The sequence below is a fragment of the Enhydra lutris genome, unplaced genomic scaffold (assembly GCF_002288905.1).
Source record: "Enhydra lutris kenyoni isolate GAN:26980312 unplaced genomic scaffold, ASM228890v2 scaffoldscaffold50, whole genome shotgun sequence".
NCBI lineage: Eukaryota > Metazoa > Chordata > Mammalia > Carnivora > Mustelidae > Enhydra > Enhydra lutris.
The window spans coordinates 4160297-4185382 of record NW_019154134.1 but is presented as its reverse complement, the minus strand read 5'-3'; the positions used below and the strand labels follow the sequence as shown (position 1 = coordinate 4185382).

General features: G+C 48.9%; 1 protein-coding gene across 1 annotated transcript in view; it reads right to left on the bottom strand.

Annotated features, from left to right (window-relative positions):
• Positions 1-25086, bottom strand: part of LOC111156952 (SH3 domain containing ring finger 2) — a 123830-nt gene that overhangs the window by 5723 nt on the left and 93021 nt on the right. Inside the window, exons 6-10 of the mRNA XM_022518123.1 lie at positions 23924-24015; positions 22491-22661; positions 15331-15566; positions 11740-12098; positions 8723-9031 (exon numbers count right to left, since the gene is read on the bottom strand). Of these exons, the coding sequence (XP_022373831.1) occupies positions 8756-9031; positions 11740-12098; positions 15331-15566; positions 22491-22661; positions 23924-24015 (1134 nt within the window). The 3' untranslated portion in view covers positions 8723-8755. The remainder of the gene's footprint in view (positions 1-8722; positions 9032-11739; positions 12099-15330; positions 15567-22490; positions 22662-23923; positions 24016-25086) is intronic.

Here is a 25086-nt window from a genome sequence, read left to right as displayed (position 1 = left end):
TGGGCATTAGGACCATCGATACATTGAAAATAACTGTCATTAGTACCTCAACCGGGCCGCTTCCCAGCTTATGTGAAAAGTGAAGAGAACAAAATCTGAGACTTCTAGTCTTACAGAGCCAGCCCCACTGCTTGCTTACCGTGACCTTAGATGAGTGATGTGTCCTCTGAGTCTCAGTTGTTCGATCTAGTAACTAGGGGATCCTAACACTTAACTCATGGAATTGTTGTGAGGATTCACTGGGAAACATGCCTGTGAGTAACCATGGTATCTGACGCCACAGAGCGTTTTCTATGTGCCGGGCCCAGTGCTCATGACTTTACGTTCATTCCCTCATTTCCTCCCCACCACACCACTCCAAGAACGATGACTACTACCTGCATCTTACAAGCCAGGGGACTGAAAGGCTGGGGAGATAAATGACTTGCCCACAGTGGCACAGGGAAGCAACATAGAACCTGGATTTGAACTTGGGCTACCTGGCTGGCTGTGCTCTTCCCTCCCCGTAAGTTAGTGCAGTATCCGCACGGAGCACATGGCTAACGAATGGCAGCTAGTAGTGTCTGTTCTACTCAGCGGTTCCGCAGCTCACCTGCCTTCGAGCCTCTGTCATGCCCGCAGACTTCTCCAGCAGCTCTCACTTCTAGACTCCTTGTGCACACCAGCATCTGGCCTCCCTGCTCCCTTCACGTTCCCTCTGACCCTGTGAAGGGCTGAGGTGTTGTTGCCACTCTTCAGAGGAGTCAAGAAAGTCTCAGAGAGGGTAGTTGGTCCAAGGTCAGAGAGCTAAGAAGACCAGGATTTCAACCCAGGGACTTGTGATCCCAGAGCCCAGGTGCTTTCTCTCCACATGGCTAACAGCGTTTTTCCATGTTAACGTCTTTCAGAACATGTTTCTCCTCCCTGAAGCCCCCTGACAACGGAAACACTCCCTTATTGCTCTCTCCCCTTCTCATTTCTGTTTGTATGACAGAGCTGCGTTTTTACAGTACTCTCCGGTTTTGAATTGTGCCTCCATATCTGTTTATTGGTAATAACTACCATTTATTGAACCCTTTGATGTACTCATACAACAGTCGGAGCTGTACATGCATGATTTCACTTAATCCTGCTGAAAGCCCGATGAGGTGGAGGTTCTGATACCCATTTTACTGATGGGAAAACGTTTAGGCAGGTGTTGTAACTTATCCAAGTTTGTTTAGATATTTGCCAAAGGAAACATAACTAGGGCGTGACAAAGCTGGGACAGAAACCCAGATGACTTGATTCCAAAACCCTTTACCTGAGCTATTATTATATTGCTTCTTCATACCTTAAAATGTTCTAGTGGATTGGGTACCTAGCTGGTGTAGCTATCCCCAAATCCTTGATGACCAGAACTTTAAAGTCTAGTCCTTTGTTGGAGGTCTCCATGATGAAGACGCCTTAGGCTCTCAGAATTGCCAACATCTAAAAAGAGCTTAAGCTTAAAAAAGGATTGAGCTCATAAATAGAATGTGCAGAACGGGATATTTGGAAACATGGTTCTGATATCTAAAATTCCCTTCCAACCGGTGCTGCCCCTTCTGACCGACTGTTCTGCTCCTCGTCATGGAAGCTGATGCTATCTCACTAGAACTATGACTGACACGTTCTCTTCAGGGAGTGAAGTTTTTTCCAGCTCTCTTCTTGACAGAGATGTAAAACATCTTTCCAAAGAACTGGGAGCGGGGAAGGGGTGGGTACCACCCTTTGACGGCGCTACTGATTTGAATTCCTCCTTAGTCCTCCAGGTGGTTTTGTTGCCTCCTTACTTTCAGATGTCAACTTGCTTTTGCTTTCTTTGTGAAGGTCTGCTGAATGCCACCAGCTCTCACAGTCCTCTTGGGTGGTCCAGGGAGTCACTGTGTTCATTGGGGAGGGCATAAGGATGGCTCTGGCCTCCGGAATATATGTGACCTACAGCAGTCAAACTCTGATGTCACGAATGCCCTTCATCCAGTCTATCGGTCATACTAGCACTGATTCTAATAGCATTAACTGAAGATTCACAAAATGGCTTTTGCAGATGCCTTTTGCCTTTCTCCCCAGGTCTTGGCTAGCATCCTTTTTAGTCTTTAGTAGCTCTTGTCCATCCAGCAGTGACCCTATCTGCATAATTAGCTTGCATCTGTGGGTGTGTGTTTACCCCTGAAAGCTGTCGTCTTTGAACTTTGGATAAATACCGGCATGGAAGGCTGGAAGATGTTCTTGCTCTGAGTCCTCCTGTTCCCACAGAGAAGATGAAAGTGGAGGGTCATTTTGGAAATCATACCCCCCATCTTCTGGGTCTCTGTTCTGTATCATTTAGAGTGAGAACAGGCAAAACCAGAAATAAACTCATGAAGAGGGAGAGATCTAGGGAATACAAAATAATTATCGTGCTTTGACGTCAATGGTCCAGAACCACACTGCAAGCTTCGGTTCTTTTTCAAGTTGCTTGGTTGTGTCTGGCTGCCCTTGGAGCAGGGGTACATTTGCTTTTTGGATATCTCTGTAGAAAATACTCTCAGTTACCTTCCTTCCCACCACTACTTCTTGATGACAGTTTTCATCTGGGTGGGCTGGCCCCTCTGAATTAAACCATCCTCTGACCCTGCCCCTACCTGCATCCCTGTGATTTCAGAAGCACATGCCCAATTTGTGTATCCTCTCCAGCTTCAACCATGTTTTGTGTTAATAGTCGCAATAGAGGGACCCGGTGATTTAAGATTAAGGTCTGGGCTTAGAGTTCTGGATTCTAGTCCTTGTCGCCTTGGGCTGGTCATTTGACCTCTCAGCCTTAACTGTAATCTCTAAAACAGGATAATGCAAAACCTCTCCTCATAGGGTTGGATAGGATTAGATGGCATAATGCAAGTGAAGTTTGTGGTACATAGTAGGTGCTCAATAAATGGTGACAATTACTGCTGGATGGTGAGTCAGGGACAATTGGTTTTTTTAGTATTCTCCCTACCATCTCAAACTGGTCGTGAAACCTTAAATAAGGCACTGACACATTCTGAGTCTCAGTTTCCTGATCTATAGTCAGGGGACAAGAATAGCTTTTGCCTACAGACTTCACAAGGTTCTTGGGAGACTTTCTAGCAGTGGCAGCCAGATCTGTTTTGGTTTCAGATTCTAAGGGGCTGCTTCTGGTTTCTGTAGTTGACTCCCCAGCGGGGGCAGGCAAGGCCCAGAGGAGAGCCGCCCGGAAAGCCATGTATTCAAAAGGTTCGGGCACAGCTGCAAACCGTATCTTACCTATTTGGGAGCAGCAAGGTCTCTCTAAGCAGCGGTACTGGGAAGGATGCGTACAAAATCCCTCTAAACTAGAACTTCTTAAAACCAGATACGCTGTACATCAAAACCTCAATTCCCAGCAATGACTCAAAGCCTTAGAATCCCAGTGACAGAGGCCAGATGGGAGTTCAAATATTCAGCGGGTTTCTGTGGCCTCAGGTTGCGATAGCTGCTTTGACTGGTGTTTACTGAGCAGATCTATGAGCTGCACTGAAAATTCCATATGGTACATGTGCGGAAAACGTACAGGGGAATGGTAAGCATGGAGTTCACGATAGTGGTTGTGGGGGGGTGGGGGAAGAAAGAATGAGATTGGATGAAGTACACGGCAGGCTTCAATGGAATGGATGATTACTTTTTTAAAAAGCTAGATGGTGGGGGCACCTGGGTGGCTCAGTGGGTTAAAGCCTCTGCCTTCGGCTCAGGTCATGATCCCAGGGTCCTGGGATCGAGCCCCGCATCAGGCTCTCTGCTCAGCAGGGAGCCTGCTTCCTCCTTTCTCTCTCTGCCTGCCTCTCTGCCTACTTGTGATCTCTGTCAAATAAATTTTTTAAAAAAATCTTTTTTAAAAAAAGCAGCTAGATGGTAGGTATATGGTTATTTGTTTCATGATCATATATCTGATCATATATCATATATACATATATATGATATAATTTAATTTAAATAAGGGAGGAAGGCAGAAAGGAGCTCCCAGGTCCAGTAGAATTCCTAAGAAACCCCACTCTGAGAGGACCATATGTGTTTTCTCTCTCCTGTGAACCACTGAGCCCCCACAGTCTCTCATGGAGCCTGATCCAGAGTGGGTGAGGTATAACTGGTATTGGATGGATGGATGGATGGATGTGGAAGGCTCCTCCATGCTCCCCACCCCCATCACCTTTGATCCCACCTTGGCTGCATTCTGTTTGTGGAAGTGATGGTCAGCAGGCAGAAGGGCTTCCAGAGAACATTTTGTTTCTGCTCTGGTCTAGGACACAACACTATGGCCTGGCAAACAGATGGCTTGATCATTTAACATTGTTCTATTTCAAGCAATATGTCCTTGCAAGATTTATTCGCAGGGACACCGAGCTGCTGCTGCTGCAAGGATCTTCGGAGTTAACTCTTCTAGTCTGGTCTTGCCTGCCCAACACACTCCACGAGTGACTGTCATTCATGGTCACCTGAGAGGCTGCTGGAAGTGCTCACACTCCCTATGCTCGGCCCAGGGCAGACCTGGGGTCTTTACTGTTTAGACGCAAACAAGAGAAGCGCCCGTGGGAGCAGCTGCTGGCCCCAGCTTAGCCGAGCTCGCTCAGCACTTGATGCCAGCAGACAGCCTTGATAGGACTTCCCTCTGCGGCCGGTCCCAGTGGTGCGCATCCCAGGAAGGATGTCCAGGGGCTGGGAGGCTGGTCTGTGTGGGCAGAGGCTGGTGAGAGGGTGAGGGTCATGCCTGCTAATCTTACTGAAACAAGCAACTTCCATACCTGCTTACTTGATGCTAGAGGAGCTGGGAAGCTAAGGGCATTGCTTGAACCTGTGAAAATGTTTGCTAAAAGAACACAGAGACCAGTGAGCAAGGAACTGCCCATCTTCTAAGTCCTCTCCTTTCCTAAGCCAAGGGCCCGATGGAAGTGATTATCAAGGGCTGGACAGTGGCTGGGACACGGGCTGGGAGAGTGCTGGGCTTGATAGCAGAGCTCTTCATCTCTGAGGGACCTCTCTGGGCCTCATTCTCTATTACAGGGTAATAGTCAAGATATTCAGCCACTGCCATGGTGCAGGCACTAGCCAGTGAGAACGAAGAAGAGCTTTACTGCTGAAGGTCTCAGCTGCACCAGGCCTGAGCTCTTAGGCTGCTGGAGGGTAGAGTGATGGGGAGAATGTGGAGAAAGGGCCAGGGGCAGGAGTGGGAGCTCCAAGCACTCACTGTTCACCTATCACTACAGGCATTGCTCATATATCGGCACCCAGTGTGGCTACGTTCCTGGCCTACTGTACGAGACGAGAAAGGTAGATTTGTTCTTAGACATCGGAATCACTTGGGGAGTATGCTGACAACACAGATGCCTAGACCCCACCTCAAGACTGTTGACTGACACCCTGTTAGGCCCAGACTAAGCTTGCTACACGCGTGACACCCGAGTGCCTGGACGAGCTGATCTCTCAGGGTCTAGCTCTAACTTTCAAGGCATTCCTGGAGACAGAAATGATGTCCAGCACACAGACTCCAGGAGAAGATGCTTCATTCACATGGTGATTATGTGAGTGAGCAAAGCAGGCTTGGGGGGATGGTGTGGCAAACGGAGGAACGCGTGTCCACCTAACTACAGCTTGCCCCTGACCCGGCCCTGCGGGATTGCTGCTGTTCTGAAACAGCAGGCCTGGGATGGACGGACCTTCCACATTTTCACTGGAAGTTGGAAGTCCGGGAGCCCTGCATTTACTGGGTCAGTCCTGCATCTCACCAACTCGCAGGCAGGGCACTGCTTTAAACTCTTGCTGCTCCAAAAGCTCTGTCTGTGGGTGGTGGAGAGCAAAGGAGGTGGTTCTGGTCCCATGCGAGAAAGCAAGCCCTAGGTGAGGGTCCCGATGCTGCTTAAGGAGACCATTTCCCTCAAGTATGGCCATAGCCTGGGTGCCTGGGTGGCTCGGTTGGCTAAGCATCTGCTTTCGGCTCAGGTCATGATCCCAGGGTCCTGGGATTGAGCCCCACAACGAACTCCCTGCTCGGCCGGGAGTCTGCTTCAACCTCTCCCTCTGCCCCCCTGCTGCTTATGTTCTCTCTCACTCTCAAATAAATCAAATCTTTAAAATAAACAACAAAAATGTATGGCCCTATGCTGTGCCCCTCCATCACCTCTCAGATGTCCTCCTGACCCCAGCCCCAATCAGAGCCTGCCCTCAGCACCTTTTGTAGTGCTCAGATGCCAGGGTCTGATCACGAGGTGAAGGGGGCACCTTCCTAGTGACTCTGAGTCTTGGCTGAGGGATGGAGTCTCGCAGCTTGTCTTCAAACATGAGGTACTCAGTCTACCTGGGATCCCTCCAATGCTCCATAAAGGAGTGGATTCCTCTACATATAGGAGAACTTGGCTTGATTACTCCAAGTGCTAAGTGCTGCTTTCTTTGCTTGGAATGCCTCCCCCCACACCTTTTTCTCTCTGACTCCTATTCATCCTTCAGGACTCAGCCTAACCTGTGCTCTGACCTCTATGACAGGGCCATACTCATTTCATTTCAGCACCACCGCCCAGGACATGGCCTTGCTTTGGACTTCCTCATCTGGAATTTCAGTGACCCGCTCCCTTAAAAACGTTCAAGTCTGATATGTGTGAGGTGTGTACTATGTCACTTGATAATACTATGACAGTTAATCCTCACGCTAGCCCAATGAGACTGACACTAGTATCATTCCGCTGTTATCAGTGAGACTGGCTCAGAGAGGTTAAGTAACTTGCCCAACATCACATGGCCAGCACGCGGTAAATGGGGATCTGAACTCAGTCTGCGTGTGGCCGAGGCTGCGTCGGCAACCATCACGCTATTCCCTGCGGTTGGGAATCAGTGGCCTAGGTCAAGGTTGCTCTCTTCATTCATAAAGCACAGTCCTATGTTGGGCTTTGAAGTCAGAGAGCTTGAGCTTGGGGTGTGGGCAGCTGTCAAACCCACTCTGCTACCATCTGCGGCTACTCTTTGTACCTCGGTTTCCCTGGCTTTGTCCTGGGGACAATTACAGTTGCCTTAGGACGTAATAGCAGACATTATAGGAGAGGACGCATCTGCTGTCCTCATCGCGGTGCCCAGCACACGGGGACTGTCCAAAACATGGTGGTGGAAGCAATGATTGGAAGGGCCAGTGAGTTCAGAAATAACACTCTCTTCTCCTTTCCAAGCCTCATATGGCTCCGCAGAGATGGGCTTTGGTTTGGGAGGGAGTATGTGTGATGCTGGGCATTACTGAAGAGTCTGGAATGGGGGTGGCAAGCTTTCGGATTGTTGACACTTCTCAGAAAGGTTACCCTATAAAGATGGTGGACAACTGGAAGACTATTCTGTTCCACGTGGAAGTCAAGGACTGTGTCTCCATTACTCCCCTTACAACCTGCTTGTCAGCCGCAATACTTAACACTAACTGGACCCGCTGCTACTGAGGCAGAGTCTAAATGTTTGTGTGGCTGGTGGAATCCTGTATCTGCACCCTGGGGGGCAGAGCAGAATCACTAAACTCATGGCTAAACTCACCGAGGGTGGTGTTCTGACAAATCGAAGATGCCTCCCTCTGGCACCCCCTTGGCGGGATCACCTGGTTTTGCAGGCTCCATCCTTCAGACCCCACTTGTCAGGAGTGTCAAAGCCACTCTCCCTTTCTTCTTCTTCCCTGACATTCTCCTCTGCCTCCCCCATCTTTGTCTTTCTCTCTCACACCCACTCCCCACATTCTCTCTACCTCCCTCTTCTCCTCCTCCTCCCTTCCCTCTCCATCCTCCTTTGCCCCATCTCTGTCCTGGCAGCTGTCCTCCATGAAGTGTCCCCGTTCCAGCCTTGCACTAGCATCTTCTTCCTGACCTTGCTGCCTTATACCATGACCCAGTGAAACAGCTAGAGTGCCCCAAACGAAGAGAAATCAGAGGAAGTTAAAGAAGGTTGTAATGCAAATGCAATATATGTCTAACCTCAACCCCCTTACACAGCTGTCTTGAAGCATGCTGTGTTTCCCGGGGATGTCAGACTGGAGCCAGGATGAATGAAATAGCCAGAATTCCATGCAGGACCCTATCCACAGCACTGTGCTTCCTGCTCAGCTATCGTGTAGGATTGTATGTGGGAAAACAGATTCAGAAGTTTAAAGTATGATCATAGCTTTCTCTCTGACCTTCTCGTTTGGACCAAATCCAGTAAGCTGGCTCCCTTTGGTTTTCGAGGATTCTCAGCATGATCAGAGTATCCATCTCACACCCTTCCCCAAATTCCCCCTTCACAGCCAGGATTACAACTCAGTGGAGGGAACAACATGGCAGCCACTAGCGGCCAGTGTACAGGCCCCAGAAGCTGTTCTGATGGTTGTTGAGAACACGGTGATGAGGTCAAAGAAACAATGCCAACATTCCCACCATTGTGACACTCCTGGCTGAAGTCCCTTTTAGGGCACCGTAGAAATTCTACACAGAACACAGGGGATGAGGCTGCCCACTCCATTCAGGGAAGAGGGTGGGCAGGTCCGTCTCCCACTCCTTGGTCTGAGTAGTGGCCTTGCTGCCTCAAATTGTTATGTTTGCAAGGCCACATGCTTCATCTTCCCACCCAGGGCAGGACTCCCTGCGCCCACCTTTCCTTTCCCTGAGGTAACATGGGCAGAACAAGGACCCAGTCTTGAGTAGCCAAAGAATGGCAGGGCGCGATCAGTGGAGGCAGACTGTATTTAAATGCAATTCACCTCTTTGGGGTCTGGGAAAAGCCACCCGTAGATTCATTTGCTGGGAAACACGGTCTGTGTGGCCGAAGTGGCAGACACCGGGGTCACGGTCTTGCCCAAACTTGACTTCCTTCGGAGGTCTGTCTGCTGTCCGGAATGGCAGCCGCTTCGGTGGGCGAATAGGACGTTCATCTCTGGGCCCGAGGGGGCTGCTTCCGGCTGGGAACCCTTCGGGGTGGTGGGCTGTTCAGGCTTTCCTGCGGTGGGATGGGAGGTGTACTGTTTGGCGGGAGGAGGGCTGTAGTTCTGAAATCTCACGGTTTTGACTTGCTGCAAGAGAAAGCAGAGCGAAGGGACCCAGGTGAGGTGGGAGCTGTGCTGGTTTCCCTGGGACTCGACTCCTGCTGTTTCTCAACACCTGTCCCTCCTTAAAATGCCTCATTTCTGTGCTCATTCAGTAAATACTTGTGTCCACTATGAGGGTCTACTCTGCATTGTGCTGTGGTGGTAGAGGTGACAGACGTTAGGGGAGGTATGGAGCCCTCTTGCACTGCAGCTGGGATGGGGTGGCCACAGAAGGCTTCCTGGAGGCAGAGCTGTTTAAACTGAGAGCTGAAGAATGATGAGAAATTACCTAAGAGAAACAGGAGAGGCAACCCCTTGAGCAAAGAGCTGAGGCAAGAAGCTGTGGTCCCTTCCAGAAAGCCTTTCCTTCCAGGTTTGCCTTCCTCTGTCCTCTCCAGTGCCAATAAGGCCTTTCTCAGGGCCCACCCCTTCTTTGGGGCATCCCCCACTCCCCCTGCTGACTCCCAACTCCTAAGTTTCATAATGACCGTAAATCCATGGAGCAGAGTTCGCAACCTGGACACCTGCTGGCTGACTTTTGTCTGCAGAATGTTTGAGAGTTCGATTTAGGGGCCAACACATAAAAATGGGGTGATGGTATTTAAAAGTTCGAATTCCATATGTCTCTTAAAAAATCAAAGATCTGGGGACGCCTGGGTGGCTCAGTTGGTTAAGCAGCTGCCTTCAGCTCAGGTCATGATCCCAGCATCCTGGGATTGAGTCCCACATCGGGCTCCTTGCTCGGCGGGGAGCCTGCTTCTCCCTCTGCCTGCCATTCTGTCTGCCTGTGCTCACTCTCTCTCCCTCTCTCTCTCTAACAAAAAAAAAAAAAAAAAAAAAAAAAAAAATCTAAAAAAAAAAAAAAAATCAAAGATCTGGTGCACTGAGGCCTGTCTCCTATTCTGACAGTATCTGCCTGGAGCTGATTAGCAGGCCCCATATCCATGGGAGCCCCGGTCTCCTGCGGCCCAAGACCCTTCTCTCCCTCCCTGTTTCACCTCTCCATGCCTGTTCTGTCTCTACCTTGTACCCACAGGTATTTGCTCTAGCACATCCTGATTTAAGGCTTCTCAGTGTTCTCTGCTACTGCTTAGGAATACTTTGTTTTCCACGAAATTGGGCCTAGTGTCCCCCACTGAGAATGCAAGTTTCTTCATACTTTTGACCCTCACCATATCTTGCAGAGGTCTGAGCACTTCTTAAATGCTGATAGTTTGAGGGCCGTATCAAACAGCCTGGCGTAAAGGGCAACTGGGGCCTGGAAAATGGAATTATTCAGATACTAAAATTCTGAAAAGGAGCTCCCAACATTCACATCAGTCAACACTAACTTTTTCCAAATGCCTTTCCTTACAAGCTCATAGCTTAGCATGAAGAGCATGAGTTTTTCTATGAGATCTGGAATCTACCTCAGACACCCCCATGTGTCAGCTGTGTGCCTTTGGGTAACGTCCTCTAACTCTTTAACCCTCCATGTCTTCATTTTAAAATGAGGACGACGGGGGCGCCTGGGTGGCTCAGTGGGTTAAGCCTCTGCCTTCGGCTCAGGTCATGATCCTGGGGTCCTGGGATCGAGCTCCGCATCGGGCTCTCTGCTCAGCAGGGAGCCTGCTTCCTCCTCTCTCTCTGCCTGCCTCTCTGCCTACTTGTGATCTCTGTCAAATAAATAAATAAAAATCTTTAAAAAAAAATAAAATGAGGATGACGATAATAATACCTACTACAGAGGGTTGTTGAGAATAATATCTACTATAGAGGGTTACTGTCAGGATTAAAGATGAGACACGTCAAGTCCTCAGCACAGGGCCTACTAGGTTGTTAGCATTCAGTAAATGCTTAACAAAGAGAAGGAGACCAAATCCTTTTTCCTTTTGGAGGGGAATGGGGAATGGTGCTGGTGTTGATGGTGCTGGCGATGACAGCGATGATGGCCAATAAACTAAAAGGTAACAATCACCTACTTTTCCCACTGTCACCTCCTGTATCTCACTGTTCCTCCCGACTCGAGGATATTCTATTGAGAACAGAATACAAAAACTCCTGTCTCTAGTGGGAAAAGCCCTTGACTAGAAGTTAAAAGATCTGACCCTCTGTCATATAGGTCACAGTCAAAGTTAGTTGTTGGGAGTCATGATAATTTGCTGTGACCTTGATGAATCACTTGAATTCTCTGGTGTCTCCGGTGCCTCTTCCATACCACGAACGCCTGTGTAAGCACTTAACACATCTCCTCTCGTTTCATCTCCACACCAGGCCTGTGAGGTTGTTCCTATTCTCAACTGCTATTTCACAGATTAGGCAAAAAGAGTCTTGGAAAGGTGCCGTGTTTTGGCTAAGTCACCAGATGGCAAGCAGCTGACCTGGAATTCAAATCAAGGTGTGTCTGATGCCAAAACCGTGTTTTTTCCAACTCATCTGTGGGCCTCGAAAGGACTATGGAAGAAATATCTGGGAAACATAAAGGAGATCCAGTAGGACATCCGCAGAGGGTGCAAGAGGGCTGAGGGGGTGTGCCTGTGTGTGGGGGGGGGTGTTACTGTGTGAGGATTGTTTTGAGGCTGCGATTTTGATTCCTTGTCCGCTAAAACAAAATTCAGGAGTTGGGACGCTATGAAAAGTTAGGGTTATAACCTATATATCCCTATATATAGGTTATATAAGGCCCCCACCCCCTTATGTCACTTCACTCCTACCTTTTCGGTGCCATTTCTTGGGTTTTCTGGTTTCACCAGGATCGATGGTGGGGCAGATGCAGGTGGTTTAGGTAGAGGCTCACTCTTGATGGGGATTTCCTTGCCTTCCATGATGAGGGAACTGGCTGCGGAGCGGATCCTGGTGTCACTGCCCCTGCTGACGCACGTGAGGGCAGGCTCCCCAGTGGGAGTGGGCTTAGGTCCCACTTCTGCCACCACCGTTGAGGGGGAGGAGGGGCCCCCCTGCGGCTGGTAGAACTGGAACTGCTGAGGCCGTACGACCATGGTGGGATTGCGTCTGAGGGAGCCCACCACAAGGGCGGGGATCCCTGACTGGACGGGTCTCTGCAGGGATCCATCTGAGGAATGATATGACACAGATATCAGCATCAGGGGCCGCTGACAGCAGGTTGGGTTGGGGCTGTGTAAGCCATGTGTCCTGATATCCCAGAATAGTTAAGTGCTTTCCCCATTTGAGTGTGCTCACATTCTCTCAGGGTCTTTCAAAGGTGACCTTATTCTTTTTTTAGTGCTGTTGGCTGATGCTGGCAGGAAGTAACTGACTAGCCCAATGTTGGGCGGTGGTGGGGGGGGGCACCGTCAGAAGGTACATTACTTCCATTTGCCTCCTCTCTTCCTCACACACACGCACACACATGCACTCCCACTCTCTCACTTCAGGCCTAGCGGTTGGAAAGTGAAGAAGACAAACCTAAAGAGACAGCTTCACAGTGAGAAGCAACAGAGGCATGCAAACCAAAGAGGAAAGGGAAGACAGAGACAGCAAAAAAGGGACAGAAAGAGTCAGTCAATTGGAAGGGATGTGAGGGAGGGAGACAGGGAAGCAGAGAGGATGGGAGGGGTCTCTGACTGACTACTTGAAGAAGCTGTAGGCATGTGGTAGTGGGATGGCTTCTGTGGGGTGGGAGGGTGCAGGGAGGAAGGGTAAGTAGAATTCAGGGAGGGTGTGTGCAGGCAAATGTTGACACCACACAGAAGCAAGTTCGGAAAGGTTTGGGCTGTGTGTGGATAAGCTTTACAAAGTCCCACGACAAGATGTTCTGGAATCAGACTTACTCCCAGGAAGCCTGGGACAAGTCAGCCCCATCCCCTTCTGGCGTCTCAGCCCCTCAGGTGTAAACCGGAGGTGACCAGCAGGGTCTCATGGGGCTGCTGGGAGGCTTACATCATATGATGTGTGCAGAGTGTTACCACAGTGCCTGGAACATAATTAATGCCTCATGTTTGTTAGCTCTTGTTATTTTTGGGTAAACGATAGCAAACCCTAAAAATGCAAAGCCCAGGAGTGTGATTTTATCCCTTCCTTGAGTTTTGTTTTGTTTTGTTTCGTGAACTGAGATGCTCCTCCCTCAGTAACAGGAAGTCATTCCTTTCCCTCATATTCTCTGGAAGACCAGAGACCTCGATCCCTTGGGCATATGTCCTGCATGTGACCAGGGAACAATCAGGACTTCAGTGCACTTTGGGGGTGGGGGGACAGGAGGCACATCCCTGAGTAGCACTGCTGTCTGCTTCTCCATAAGGGTCTCCAGCATTTAGGGCCCATAGGGGACATCCGGTCAGAGATGTGAGTCCTTTGTGATAGCCTGTGGACACGTGTATGAATTAGTCATCTGTCCAGCACAGAGGGCCTGAGCCAAGGCCATGTTCTGCATTGCGACTCTTTGTCAGGCAGGATGTGAACATGAAAAGCAGAACGCTCACTCAACGCAGCCAGTGCTCTCAGCTGCGGTGAGCAAGCCGGGCGCCATTTACACAAGTCTGCCCTTTCAATGTAGACATTTATTTTTCCACTGACAGCCCTATGAGGCGCACAGTCAATTCTCCTGTCATTTCTCTTTGCTGTGGGGAGACTGAGAGCTTGACCAGCCTCACCTTGGGAAAGGGGAGACAGAAAGCCTCCTGGACCTGAGAAAGTCAAAGCAGCCCTGGGCACACATGTCCTTAGGCTCCTCGAAATGTGTGAAAAATGGGGTTTATGCCTCATCCATTTATCTTGTTGGCTCCTGATTTCCAAGAGATTCAGTGCTTTCTTATCACATGTGCATCAAGGCAAGCAGTCAAAACTCCAAGCCAGTCAAGATCTCTGCCAAGGCAGAGGAGGAGTGTCTGAAGGGAAATGTGAACAACTGCCAGCAGGACACAATTCCTGTGTCCACCTCCTAAGTGGTCTAGACCGAGTGTGAACACGTCAACACTGTGTCAGTTCACATACTGGATGGGCCAAAGTTGACCTGTGTTGTCGTCATAGCAATAATGGTACTGAGAAGATGATCATCTTATACAAACAGGATTTCCTGAGACTCACTGTGTGCCATCAGTCTTACATGAATTATTTTATTAAATCCGCACAATAACCCTGATGAGGTAGGTACTATTTTTATTTCCATTTTACAAATGGGAAAACTGAAGACTGAAGAGGTCCAGTCACTTGCCCAAGGCTTCTGTGGTGGGATTATTGAGTATGGGTTTGTGTCGGGAAGGGGAGATGCTGGAGGAAGGGCAGGAGTGGGGGAGGAAGGAGGGACATGGTAGAGGTGGCAGAGTGGGAACGGTGGTCAAGCAGGTGGTCAGGTGAAAGCACTGGGAGAGGGTGGGGGTGAGGCATTTGTTTTAATTTTCCTGGCACATTCTCCTGGGTGGCATACTATCCCACATGTTACCTTCTTGCTCTGACTCGTCATCCTGCACTTTCATATTTAATCATCTTTTTCTTTTAAGATAGCCAGAGAGATTGCAGAGCCCAGTTTAAATCAGAGGATGTAGAGTAAATCAAATTTACTTTGTGTGGTTCATGATCTTCCAGAAAGATATGCAAATTACAGAACCTTCATGTTTTGTAGAACAATGGGTTTCAAACACTTTTTAAAATCCCTGAAAATGAAGTCTTCTGCAGAAGTTCAAAATATTGGGAGATAAAAGTATTGCCATGTGAGCAATGTGCATGTTATACAGGGAAAAATAAAAAGTGCAGAACAGCGCAGCAGGTATGAGTAGAAGCTACTATTTATGTACATGGAAGAGCACTTGGGACAGGGGTGAAGGATAGGAAGGCTTATTTTTATACAATATATATATTTTTAAACCTTGTCTGTATATATTAGTTAAATAAGAAAGCAAGATTTAGGGGCTTTGAGAATTGGCTCCTTCATCCTCTTTGCCTCCTCCCCTCCTCAACCCCCACCCCCGTCCCTCCCATGTTTCCCTTTTGGCACCCTGAGGGGTTCCCTGGAACATGGTTTGAGAAGCATGATCCAGCAAATACTTTGCTTGTTCTGTCTTAACTAGAGCCAGCCTCCACCTTGGCTGTGTTCTAGTTCTATGCTGGCACTCAGGGCCGCTATCATCCCAGCCATTCAGTACACAGGTGTGGAGTGATCCAGGGCAGTGACCTTAAGTCGGTCTGGCTTCTTCCAGTAATACCAGTCACTATTTGGGAATGAAAAACTCCCTTTACAGAGGCTTGTTTTCTAGCCAAGATCTTGTTTTTGCAAAAGGCGCTCTGCCTACCCCAGAGTCCAGTCCCCCCCTCACTTAGCTCTAGACACGTACCTCTCTGCCACCACTTACTCTTTCTCATGCTGCTCCGCCCGGATTTCCGAAGAGAGCCCTGTCCGACAGTCCCCGGGCTGGCCGTGCTCCTCACAGGGCTGACTATGGCGGTGGGCACAAAGACGGACTTGAAGGGCCGGTTCTGCCGGGGATCACCTTCTGAAATGCTGCCTTGGGAGGACACAGAGGAGTTGGATAATGTCCATGTGGTGTAGAGACCAGGACTCCGAGAATCTGGAAAACTAGATGTCTTTCTGGTTGGTGCAAGCATTTCAAAAAGAAGAAATAAAGAAAATGCTCAGTCAAGAGTCCTATTTCAAAAACCTCTCAGCTCTCAACCATATACTGAATGTGGCCTCTCTCAACCCTCTTCTGACCCATAAATACTCCCTTTATCAACCACACAGGCTTAACTATGTTAGGCCTCACCTCCTACAGCTGGGGTCCCCATGTGGGAGTGCTGAGGCCAGGGACAGGGTCTCCCATTGAGGCCCTGATGGAACAGGAAGACTTGAATTTTGTCCTTCTCCACTCCAGCTCTGATCACTCCTGACCCCATGAGTTCAGAGCACAAGATCTAGTATGTGTTCAACTTTGTAGTTCTGATTTCTGATTTATTTATTTGACAGTTTGGGGGTGTGGCTGGAGAGCAGAGGGAGAGGGATAAGCAGACTCTGCACTGAGTGAAGAACCCAACATGGGGTTCGAGCCCATGATCCTGAGATCATGACCCGAGCAGAAACCAAGAGTCGGATGCTTAACCAGCTGAGCCACCCAGGTGCCCCACAGTTCTGATTTCTTATTCGTTCAGTGAATTTCCCACTGGGTGCTAAACTCCTTGAAGACAGAGATTTTATATGACTCATTTTATATCCTCTGTGTTCTGCATACATTGCTTATTAACAAATGTTTGTTGAATGGCTTCCATGATGCTTTCGGCACTGATGCCAGTCATTTGGGCTGACACATGTTGAGCACTTACTGTCTGCTGGGCATTGGGCAGTGCTTTGCCCACATTAGCCCTTGGTTCTTCACAACAGCCATCTGAGGTAGGTACTATTAGTGCCATTATTTTCTAGGTGAGAAAATGGAGACTTCTAGTTACTTGGCCAAGCAGCTACTAGACCTGAGATCCGAACCCACTGGCCCTCTGCTCTACCACTGAACGGTACCACTGTCTACCACTGAGCATGCCCTGACCTGGCTGGTTGGAGCCTTCATTGTTTAGGTAGCAAGGAAAACCCTGCATCCTGCTTGAAAGCAACAATCTAAAGCTGGGGGTAGGCCCTATACTTGCCTTCTGAAGAGCCTAACTTCTCAGCCTTGGGCTCTGAGTTTGAAGAGTAGTATTAAAATGTTATAGAACAGCAATCTTTGTCAACTGTTTTCCACTTGCTATTCCCTGAACCCCATGGGGAATGGCTCTCATTTTACACGCCCTTCCTGCCCTTTTACGAATCCTACTCCAAGACCACAGCCCCTACTGAGTAGCCCATGGATCAGCTTGTCACTCAGTGGATGAAATAACCTGTGAATTCCCCGGCAATGACCGACTTGTCCACAGTCCTGGCTCAGAGGTGCCCTGTCTGGTGGCCTTCCCGTTAATGTCCAAAGCTTTCTCTTTGGGGAATTTCCCCTTATTTCTCCTCCTCCTTTTCTCTCTTCCTTTTCCCTAAAAAAGCGATACGGAGTCTAACAATGAGCCAGCCAGTTGTATGAAGATAGGTGAGGAGTCCTTCAGCAGGCCACTCTGCCCATGAAACAGATGCAGCCAGATGCCTGGGAATGGTGCTTGCAGTGAGGGGCCTCCTACCCGCGGCCGAAACCCTGCCTCAGTTCCCTGGGGACGTGGTCAGTGAAGGGAATGGGCTGCCCGCCAGTTAGAGCTCAGACTATATTCTGGAGCCAAGGGCTGAGCAGTGGAGAAAAATCCCCAGCACTGGCCTCCATGGCAAAGGGCTGTATCTGCCTGTCTTTTGAATGGAGGCCTCAAGATGCTGGATCTTGTAAAATGGGCTGGCAACAGGAAAGACAGTTTCCAGAACTGTTCCCAGCAGCAGCAGCAGCAGCAGCAGCAGCGGCAGCAGCAGGTATAGCAACAAGGACAGAACACGCTTAATTAGGCCCAAGCCAGCCTTAGCCCACAAGTCCCTCCTTTGAACGACTGTTTACAGACCAAGCTACGACCTCATTTTTCTGAGCCCAGCACTAGGCCAGAGTCCAGAAACTCCTACATCCCAAGTTCCCCATCCCACACTGAATCCCTCTGTCTTTTGGCAAAAAGCTCAGCACTTGGCCAGCTCTTTCTTCTAATATCAAAGTACTTTGCTAACATATAGTAATAGACCCCATGATACCTCAGACCTGCAAACATTCTGATCCTTGTTTCCCAGAAAGACACTCTGGGTTTAGCGGGGAGGAGTGTATGTTGCCTCTGACTTGCTCCACTGTGCTGCTTTGAGTGTGCGGGTCTGTGCCCCTCTCATCTCTGTGATAGGAGCCTGTAAGAGCTCAGCCCATATTCAGAGAAGAATTCCAAATAGCAGCTCTGCTGTGCTAACCACTAGCAGCAGCCTCCTGGTAAGGCCGAAGCTTGCGCCTTGGCCATCGTTGTAGAGTTCTGTGTGGACTGGTAAGAGAAATGAGGGTCGGCCCCTGTGTTGCTTTTCTCCATCCATAAGGCACTAGGAGAGCACATGTGTCTGGTGAAGGCTGCAAGAAACATACATCCTGGCTGCTGGGCAGAAGGGAATGTGTTGGGAGGACAGGAGGGGCAGAGAGTCCACTGAAACCAGATCCGAGGGAGGCTACTGAGAGCCCGACAGCAGGCATCTGAGGCAGGGGTTCTGATCAGATGGTGCTGCTCGGGGTCTTGTCATGGATGGTCTTTACCCGCACCCCTGTTCTTTCCTCTCTGGTTCAAGGTTCTAAGCCCCAAGAGGGAGCATCAGATTGGCTGAGTCTGTTCCTCAGCTGGGGTGATAGAGGAAAGGGGCTGGGGGGGAGAAGGAGGAAGAGGAGCAGTAAGAGGAGGAGGAGGAGGAGGAGGAGGAGGAGGAGTTGTTGGGTTTCCTGAGCCTCTGAAAAGGGGAGGAAACTTCTGCCTCCCACCAAGACTATGCATGGAGGAGGAAACCCCAAAGATGTTGGTGCTATTAGGAAGGGGTTTGGTTGGAAACTTGACTGACATTCTGCACAGCCGGAGCCGATGTGCCTGCAGAATCTCGGGAAGTATGTCATGGTGGCAGACACTTAGTTGTGATCAACCTGGCTAGACAGGTGGGTGGAGAGAGGGCCAGAGCTCTGGACAGCACAGCAGTCTCTTCCCCTCTCAGTAATTAAAAGGCTCACTTGCTGAATTTGAAGTGAAAACCCTGCCATTTTGGTCAGCTCTAGTCTTTCTATAATTAGTCCCAAAACTATATTCTTTAATGAATATAAGGAATAAGGCTAATAAGAGCACATAAGGGGGTACCTCATACTTTAGCACCCTGGCTCTTTTAGGGTTAACCCTAACCTTAACCAAGGGGGCTGGCGGCAGTGAGAAGCATCACCGCAAACAGAGAAACAAAGATGGGGGGAAAGCCTTACATGTACACAGAGCCAAGGAGCAGAAAGGGGCCTTATCCATGCAGTTCAATCCCTTAGTCCTAACACAACCTGCCAAAAGTAGTGGAGACTAAGTTGACAAAGGACAACATCATTCAGCCCTGAGAGGCAGAAGGAGCTAAACCTCCCACAATGGAAAGGGTGGTCACAGACAAGGGTGAGCTGCTTCTAGGTAGACAAATTGGGCGTATGTCACCCATGTCTAAGATCAGTGATGACGGGACCTTTCTTTGCATCAGGGGGCCGTCAAGGAGAACTTCACTCTAGAAAGCACTGATCCTCTGTCACCTAAGAGCCCTCCAGAGAATATACTCTGGCTGGGACTTGCTCGTCTTAGAAATGCTGGCTCCCTAGAGGCAAACACACCCTTCCATGTAAGTAGCACCTCTGTACACACATGTTCAGGATTCTATGAACTCGAGATGGGAGACAGACTCAATGGCAACCTATGGCTGACATTTCATCCACTGTCTGACATGCTGCCGCCATCTTGGAGCAGGCAAGTCTAGATGTTTAGGACTTGCCTAAGGACACAATATATGTACCTAGGAGAAAAGCCAAGAAGTGGGGAAAGGGAAGCTGGAGTCTTGGAATCCACTGGAATGGAATCCTACATGCATTCTAGTTACGGTAACTATTTGTTCAGCTTCTCCTAGGATAGTCTCAGTTTACACCTGCTCTCCTGGTGTATTAAAAGTGTGTGTGTCGGGGCACCTGGGTGGCTCAGTCGTTAAGCGTCTGCCTTCGGCTCAGGTCATGATCCCAGGTCCTGGGATCGAGCCCCATCTTGGGCTCCCTGCTCCATGGGGAGCCTGCTTCTCCCTCTCTCACTCCCTCTGCTGTGTTCCCTCTCTCACTGTATCTCTGTCAACTAGATAAATAAAATCTTTAGAAAAAAAAAAGTGTGTGTGTCTCTCTTTTTTTTCTTAAACGTGTCCTAGTTTGGGTGACAAATTATATGGTCACTGTGATTCTAAAGGATTTTTTTTTCCAGTAGAATTACCAGGACTTTGGGCTAAGGCCTGATGCATAAGCAAACCCCCTAGTAGTAGACATGGTCCTTAGAGAATTCATGTCATGGAGGAAACAGTCATAAGTTAGGGTGGGTATCCTCCTTGCTCTTCATTGGCTCCTCTAGGCCATCCCCCCCTCCACCCCGCCAGCTTTGCTTGGTAGTACCAGACTCTATCACCTGCCACTCTACCCTGTCACCCTTTCCTCTCTCAACCTCTCCCCTCATTTCATGAAGATTTTAGTTTCTGGCTCACCATCATTCTCTCCAATGCAACTGATCTTACCGTGATGATTTCATCTAGTCCCAGGGCTTTAAATACCATCTCAGGCCCAGACCTTCTTCCTTAAAATGCTGGGCTTATGTACTCAACCATTTGCCAACACCTCTACTGGGATTACTAACAGGAATCTAAGACTTAATCTGCTGCCCGCTGAGCTTCTGCTCACCAACACCCCCAACCTCTCAGAACCAGTTCCTCTCAGTTTTCCGGAATATTTCAATAAAAGGCAACTCCATTTTCCAGTTACTCAGGGCAAAAAAATGAGGACTCACCTTGACTCCTCTATTCTTTCACACCCAATATTTCATTTGTCAGAAAATCCTGTTATGACTACCTTCAAAGTATACCCAGAATTTAACCACTTCTCCCTACCTCCATGGCTGACACCTTGGTTTAACTCACCCTCACCTTTCCCCCATATTATTATAATATCCTTTTAATTAGTCTCTGGGCTTCCATGTTTCCTTTCTACAATTTACTCTCAAGCCAGCAACTAGAGGGATTCTGGTTAAAATATAAATTAGATCATGTCACTTTTATGCTCAAAACCCTGTGACAGCATGAAAGCCGAATTCCTCATTATGACTTTGGAAATTCTAGATGATCTGGCCCACCTGTTGACCTCATCTACTGCTAACGTCCCCCTCACCTGTTCTGATCTAGTCCTACTGGCCTTCAGATCAGGCATACTCCTACTTTGGGGCAATTGTCCTTGCTATTCCCGTGGTGTGGAATATACCTGCCTCATTTTCTTCCTTCTTCCTTCTCAGTAAGGCCATTCCTGACCAACATATTAAAATTTTAATCACCACCGCCATCCCCACCACAAATTTTGTCTTGCTTTTCTGATTTTTCTTCTTAGCCCTTACCATTAACACATCGTATATGTTACTTATATATCTTGTTTATTGTCTGCCTGTCCCACTAGAATGTAAGCTCCAGTGGGCAGAGATTTTGTCTATTTTGTTCACTGGTGGTTCTCCAGTGCCTAGAAAGGTGCTTGACACATAGTTTGTGCTCATTAAATATTTGTTGAATGAATGAACTAAAGCATCAGTTAAAGACACACTTAATTTGCCAATGGAGATTTTGTAACTTTCTAACAAATTCCAAGAACTTTCCATTGAAGGAAATGACTTCTCCAACCTTCTGCTACATGAAGAAATCATTTTATATAAACCTAGATCTAAGGAAACCCAGAGTTTCCCCATACTCTTCCTAGAAAGGGTCTCCCACCTTACCAGCCAACCTTATTTTTACGCCTTAGAAAGTGTAGCCTTTAAGTTGCATCCACTGTGTTCACTGCCCCCTCAGGAAACAGATTTCCTATCTACACAGCCTGTTATGGTCCCTCTGACCCTTGTCTTCTACAGCTTAACCCTAGTTTCTCTATCAGTTTCTCCTGTGCTATACTTTTCTATCTCCTCACCATCCTTGTTGCCCTCCTCCGGACACTGGGCCCCACCTACATGAAGGTCCCCCAAACTGGACATATGACTCCAGGTCTGACTCCCAGAGAGTACAATGGGTTATCGCTTTGATCAGAGGTATGTCATAAAGCCAGCATTTCGTATGTGGTGATGGCCTCACTGCCTTGTGACACGCTGTGCCTGGCCTGGCGTGGGGTGGAGGGAGGATGAGCCATGGGCGATGCTGGGACCGAGTGCATCTGTAGTCATGGTCCAAGCAGCCAAAGCAGAAGTGTCAGGTGTGCCGGAGAATGGAAAAGGTTGGGAAAACTGTGAGGGACTCAGACCTCTAGGATAACCCGCCTGTGGCCTGGGGTGTGGATGGACAGGTGGTGGACTGAGTCACAGAAACTTGCCTACTGGCCTAGTGTCCTAGGAAGTTTCCCGAGATGCTCTGAGGGTCTTCTGATGGTTGCAGGTTCCCATTATTCGATTAGATATGAGTATCAGGGGGTGGGATGTGAATGGGATTTGGGGGGTTTATATAGTAGAAAACCTGAAATCCCATTCTGGGGTTTTAAACTATGTATATTGCTTTCCTCATCTGGAAAATACTATCTACTTTATGAAAAGGACTCTTGGGCACAGGTAATGTGGTAAACATTGAGAAAGTGCTTGTAAAATGTAAAGAGCTATAAAAAAGATAACTTGTTACTATTAAAGAAAATAAAGTGTTAGGGGGTTACTAGGGCTACTTCTTGGCCCACACTCTGAAGGATCACTGATTCCTTCAGCGATGCAGCCCACAGATGGCCCCTGGCCTTGGTGACCCGACCTCTTTTGCCTGAGAACAGAGGGGACGCACCTGAAAATGGGGATGACATAGTTGTTGGGGAAGATGCCGACCCTGCCAGTGACCAAGGAGACGCCCCTGAGCCAGCCATCCGGGTACTTGCCCAGGACCCTGATGCCTTCTCCCTTCTGCAGGTCCAGCTCGTCCGGGCCATGGGCTGAGTAGGAGTGCAGGGCTACAAACCTGGGGAGACAGGGAACTGGTGAAGAAGGTGTGCCTGGTAGAGGGACATGGAACCAGGAGAGGGCAAAGGGAAATGGAACCTCAGGGACCCTGTCCCCTGAGTCAGTGATAACAAACTTCTTCTTCGGGACGGAAGTGTGATAGGGAAGCAGCCGTGGAGGGGCCCACATCCCTGCCCTCCCCGACTCCCGCGTCCTCCAGAGTGCCACACGGCTGGGAATCACTAAGCTAGGCTACCGAAGCATTTTGACTATGGGTAGGCCGGCCTAAGAAAGAGACAGGAGTTGGTGACCAGCAATTAGGGGCAGAGCCGGGTCTCAAGCCTAGAAGTGACGGCTCTGCTCAGGGTGCTTTTTCATACCGCTCAGAGTTACCACCCAAGAAAATGACTGTAGCCACAAATTAAGGGAAAGGAGAGGGCACAAGCCTCTCTGATCCACTCCCTCTCCTAAGAGTGAGAACATGTTTGACCCCCAGGAATGGCCCAAGGAGCTAGCTTAATGTAGGCAGGGACGTGGATGGACATTGGGAATTAGAAGGTAGGAGGTGGTTTTGTTTGTGAGCACACAGTGGAATCCTGGCTGCATGGCGGGCTGGAGGGGAAAGGGCTTAGGATACTGTAAGATGTCCCCGGGATAGAGCAGTGACTTTCACTCTACAGTCTGCACAGGAGTCAGGCAGCTAAATAACACGCAGGTATGAGTCGGGAGGTGAAGACACTAGTGAGGCTGTGAAAGTGAGAACATCTGCAGAATAAAAGCATTAAAAAGGAGCCCCGTTGGCTTGCCAGATTCAGGTTACTAGAGTATGGCCTCAGGCTGGACATCAAGAATTCCTTCTAGACTCCAAGGGGTATGAGACGCTGGAAGGTTTTATCAAAGGTACTGGGGGCGTGTTCTCATCCTCAAGGTTGTCCCCCTCTAAAATGCTGTATTTTCCACTGATCCTAAAGCAATATCTAATTATGACCCAACATTCTGAATCTAAAGTCAGTAGAAATTGCTCACTATCCAACCTCCCAGCAGTTTTTTCGTGTATACGCTTCTGGTATTTTTCTACTCTTATAAAATAATGAGCTAGGTAGATGGAGTTTGCCAGTTTGGCTTTTTCAGCATTATTTCCATTGAAGGATATGAAGGAAGGGGAGCTCTTGTCTCTCTGGATGGGCTGGTTTGGGAGTGGTGATGCTTGGTGGCACGGGGATGGCCAAGAGGACCCCTCCGGCCAGGACCTGGAGGTGAAGGGCTGAGCTTGTTACTCACATGTTCGCTGAGAGGTGTTGCTGGGAGCCAGGCACACTGACGATGGCCATGGAATGTCCCGGGGAGGCAGGCACAGGGTGGTAAGTGCTGACCTACATAGACAGAAAAGACAGTCAAGCAGAACCGGTGAATGCCACAAGCCAGGCCCACAGCAGAGCTGCTGCCGAAAGGCCTGACACAGCTGAAAACCAAGAGCCATGCCCAGTGCCACCCAGCATGCATCTTTGCTGTGGTTTGGGGCTGTGGGCAGAGCAGGGTGGGGCTAGACTGGCTTATGGCCTGCCGGGCTGGCATGCCGGGGCTGCTTTCCAAAAGACTGCTTAGATATTGCAGAAGATGAAGACTCATCCAATTTCCAGTCAATGGGGCATTGCCAGGCTCCTTGATCTCCCCCACCCCATCCCCCCCACTTCTTCCCACCCCCTCCCAGTACACTCAGCCACTCTACGGAAACGTACTCTCAGAAGAAATGATAGTTGCTAATGAGAACGTAACTCTGGCCAGGCACTTTTAAGTGCTTTACAAGTACCAGCTAATTTAATCCTTACTAAAGGTACTATTATCATCCCTAATTTTGGATGAGAAAGTGATGGGAAGATTACCCAATTAGTAAGAAATCAAATTTTACTCCAAGGTAATCTAGGTCCTGAGCCCACACTCTTACTAGTGCTAGTATTAACTCACACACAGACACACCAGTTTATCCAGTGACTTATGGAAGGTGAATCTGAATAGTATTCACTTTGCCAGGATGAAAAAGGGAGCGACAGTGCTAGACACACCCAGAAACTACCCTCTTGGCACCCTGCCTGTGTGACCTATGTCCTTGCTTGCTTCCTTCTTGGTACCTCTCACAGAGGTAACTGCCCCCGCTACCAGACTGTAAGGTCCACGGGCAGGGACTCGATCTTGTTCATCCTTGTCTTTTCTATGTGTTCAGTATGTACTTGTAGTTAAAGCACAACTAAATGAATGAGAAGGTATTCCTACCCAGTAGACCAAGGACTGATGTAATCTCGACCATCTCCATGTCACCCAGAGTAAAAACATTCAGTCTACCTTTGGTTAGCCCCCCTGAGTGAGGGTAACTATGTATGTGTGCTTTTTTGGGACCATGCTTTTCAGGTACAACTCTTGTTTGTGTATGTGTGTTTGGCCAGGAG